Below are 3,671 nucleotides of genomic sequence, written 5' to 3' on the forward strand. Positions count from 1 at the left end.
AATCTCTTTGGTGTTTTCATTCAAATAAATTTGAGCCAGGTCAAAAACTAAGGGAAGGTGGAGAGATTGTTGCCTCCACCCTTCTGACATCCTCTTTTATTCCTGTCTTTGTTATGATAGGAATGCCTTATTTATTCCTACCTTTATCATGAACATTTATCAGCAGCAAAACTCCCCTTGGCTTTATAGCACCAAAGCTTTACAGCTCTTCCCAATCTCCCAACAGATATTTACTGCATTTTAATTTGTCAGCCCTGGAGGGGTTTTGTCGGGGTTCTAGTACAAATTGAAGGGGGCATGGTGGTGATGGTGGTGGTGGTGGTGGTGGGCTAGCTTTTTCCTGTAACTTAGCATATCACACATCTAACCTTGGAATGGTATCATTTATCAAGTAGACTTAGGAGCTGAATGAGTTAACTTGAACTTGAACTTGGCTCCAGCCAGCACGCTGTGGATCAAGGTTCCCTTTTTCCTCCTTTCTCCCCACCCCCAACCCTACACCCTAAGAAAAACCTTACTCTAACCAGATATTGACACATTCATCAGATTGGGAAACAGGGCGAGGTTGTAGCAACTTTCAGGCAGCAGTGCGGGTGGCACCGGGAAGTCCTGGGACTATAAAAGGGGAGAGATCTCTCTTCTCCCCATACCTTCTGTTTGCTTCTTCATTCTAAAGGAGAGCTAGGTAAGTGTGGCTGTCCCTCTTCTATCCAGGTGGGGCCGGTAGTGGAGCGTAGTGAGAACACAGGGTTGGGAATGAGGGGTAGGATAAGGAAGGAACACAGATGATTACAGTTTTAGAGCAGAGAAAGATGTTAGCGGCCATCTGGTCCATGCTCTTCATTTTATATGTAAGAAACTGAGGCCCAGAGAAGTGGACTTGTTTGAGATCCTACAGGTGCAAGAGCTGAGATTTAAAATCACTTCCTTTAAAATTTTTTTTTTTAATAAAATCACTTCCTTCTAATGGCTTTCTTGGAGATTTACCCTGGGAACCAAGAGGCTGACAGGGAAGCCTTGATAACCTCCTCGGATTTCTTTAGGCTGTAGCCCTGAAGGTAGCCCCTACTAGGTTCCTTTTTAGTCCAGTTGACCTAGCTCACCTAGGCTTGGTCTGAGGCTTTCTACACATTACTAAGGGAGCTGAATAATTGAGATTTTATATGAATAATTCAGCAGGGTTGAAGTTTCCTTGAAAAAGCAATGAGATCTGTGTCCTGAGATTTAGGGCTTTTTTTGGGGGGGGTCTCCTTTTTTCAGTAGATGGAGACAGTTGTTATCTGAGCCCTGGGAAACTCTACCCAGTGGCCCTGCCTCCTGTCTGGCCCATATCATTAGCCATAGATTTGGAAAGGACCTTAGAGATCATCTAGTTCATACTTCATCAAGTTATGTATAAAGAAACTGAGGATCAGATGAGAGAAGGGACTTGTCCGAGGTCATTCAGCTACTAGAATTGGGGCTTGAGCCCAGATCTTCTGAATCTCAGTCCAGGGCTCATCTCATCCCATCCTGTGTTGACCAGGCTTCCCACTTAGTTACTGACTAGTGAAGGCTAAAAAGTCCTGTTGCGGTTTCAACAATGTAGATTTTAGCCTTAGTTCCCTTTATCTTCCTCCTTGAGGACATAGATCCCAGAGTTCCCTGAGCCCCTGAAAGGGTTCAGCTGTCAACGGACTATTCTCCTTCTTGCAGATAGACCTAAATCTTTGCAAAGATGGTGACAAAATTTGAAGGTGCTATCAATTGTATGGTGGACGTCTTCCACAAGTATTCCTTGGAGCATGGCCATCCCCATGCAATGAACAGGAAGGCATTTCGGAAACTAATAGAGACGGAGTGTCCAGAGCTTCTGACGGTGAGGAGGGTGTATGTATGGGAGGACAGGGTGCAGAGCTCCCTGGCTTGGGGCTGGAGGAAGAGCTGGAAGGAGCACAGTGTCTTAGATTAGGTCCCTGTTGCCTAAAGCAAGGGGGAGTGTTGGGAGCCACCAATTTAACTAGGTGGGTATAGGAAGAATACCGACAGAGAGTTTTTGTCACAAAGGGGAAGTTAGGGGACTGAACTATTCAGTCTGACCATCTATGAGGGTTGATCTCCCTGTTATTTTGTGCTACATAGAACAGCAGCTGGGCTTTTGTACACTTAAAATAAGTGGGAGTATTCAGGCCCACTCCATGCTCTGGATTTTGGAGAGATATTGGAAGGGGGGTTTGGGAGGGCAAGGTGGAACTATAGATTTATAGATGTAGAGCTAGAAGTTACCTTAGAAGTCCAACTCTCTCATTTTTATAGATGAGGAAACTGAGGTCAAGAAAGGCTGAGTGACTTTCTCAGTTAATAAATGGCAGAGTTGATATTCAAACCCTGGTCCTCTGACTCCAATCTAGCTACCTTTCCACTGTACCACATTTCCTCTCAGGATAAAGGAAAGGGAAGAGAGATTAATGTCTCTAAACAAGATATGGTTCACTTGACCCGTGTCCCTGTATGTAGCCCTGGCTCCTGCTGGTTCTGGAGTTTAATCTAAATCTCCTCTCTCCCCTCCCCCAACCCCACCCCAAACTTTGACCCTTGATTTTGGACAGAATCCAAAGGATCCCAAAACCGTGGAGACCTTGTTGAAAGAGGTGGATAGCAACAAAGATGACTTGATGAACTTTGAGGAATACCTCTTCATGATAACCAGACTGATGGTGGATGCCCATGAAGCTTCCCACAAGTAGCTGCATCTTTGTTCCAGTGGGGATTGGGAGGGCCCTAGTGTTGGGTATCTATAGGGCAATAAAGTGACTGATACCTCAATTCAGTCTTGGCCTCTTTCTTTAGGTATTGGAGACTGGCTGATAGTTTTTGAAGGAGAGGGGAGAGCAAGGTGGGGTAGGGAGAATAAGGCATTAGAGAAATTAAAAGAATGACAATTACAAAGCCTCCCCAGCTCCCAACCCAAGTCCTTTATTTGTTTTCCCTTATCTGGATTTTCCTTAATGTTCTCATCACTTTCATGTGTGAAATGAATTCTCAAGGTCCCTTTTAGCTTTCCAGGCCACTGAAACCATGATTCTATGCATCAGGTGACTTTGCTAAGTGGTCCTCAGTAGGTGGCTACTGATGCTTCCCTTGGTGATGGCAGGAAAGGCAGAGTCTCTGAGACACTCTTTAAGCTGAGTTTGGGGATCCTGACTAAATGATTTAGATATAACTTTCAACAAGTTAGAAATTCAATTGAACGACCCTTCATTAAATACATACTTTGTACACGGGAAACACAAAGTTTAGATAAGACATAAGCCTCCATGGAATTTGCAGTACTGATAGCTGGATATGACAAAAATACATGGGTCTATAATTATAATGAAAACCATACAGGATGAGTGCATCTAAGAGATCTGATAAAGAAAAAAAAAGTGCTTTGTGAGGTCTTTGTGAGGAGGGAAGGCAATACTGATGGGTGGGATCAGGAAAGGCTTCTTGGATGAGGTGATAGTTCAGGAGAGTTTTAAAGGAAGCCTTACTAGGGATGGGGAACCTGTGGCCTCAAGGCCACATGTGGCCCTCTAGGTCCTCAAGTGCAGCCCTTTGACTGAATCTAAACTTCACAGAACAAATCCCCTCAATAAAAGGAGTTGTTCTGTAAAACTTGGACTCCATCAAAAGGCTGCACCCAAGGA

The 3,671-nt window shown here is 44.4% G+C and overlaps 1 protein-coding gene across 1 annotated transcript; it reads left to right on the plus strand.

The window, feature by feature from the left end:
* The first annotated feature begins 551 nt into the window (after positions 1-551).
* Positions 552-2,805, plus strand: LOC114049987 (protein S100-A8-like). The gene is made up of 3 exons (XM_027871482.1): positions 552-685; positions 1,696-1,858; positions 2,589-2,805. The coding sequence occupies exons 2-3, from the start codon at positions 1,718-1,720 to the stop codon at positions 2,724-2,726; spliced, it is 279 nt and encodes a 92-aa protein (XP_027727283.1). The 5' UTR covers positions 552-685; positions 1,696-1,717; the 3' UTR covers positions 2,727-2,805.
* The last annotated feature ends 866 nt before the right edge of the window (positions 2,806-3,671 follow it).

The sequence above is a fragment of the Vombatus ursinus genome, unplaced genomic scaffold, assembly GCF_900497805.2.
Source record: "Vombatus ursinus unplaced genomic scaffold, bare-nosed wombat genome assembly UNPS02014798.1, whole genome shotgun sequence".
In the NCBI taxonomy this organism is placed as follows: domain Eukaryota; kingdom Metazoa; phylum Chordata; class Mammalia; order Diprotodontia; family Vombatidae; genus Vombatus; species Vombatus ursinus.

Coding starts and splice junctions, on each gene's coding strand:
- LOC114049987 (XM_027871482.1), top strand. CDS start 1,718: ATGGTGACAAAATTTGAAGGTGCTATCAATTGTATGGTGGACGTCTTC. Junction 1,859..2,588: donor AGTGTCCAGAGCTTCTGACG/GTGAGGAGGGTG, acceptor GATTTTGGACAG/AATCCAAAGGATCCCAAAAC.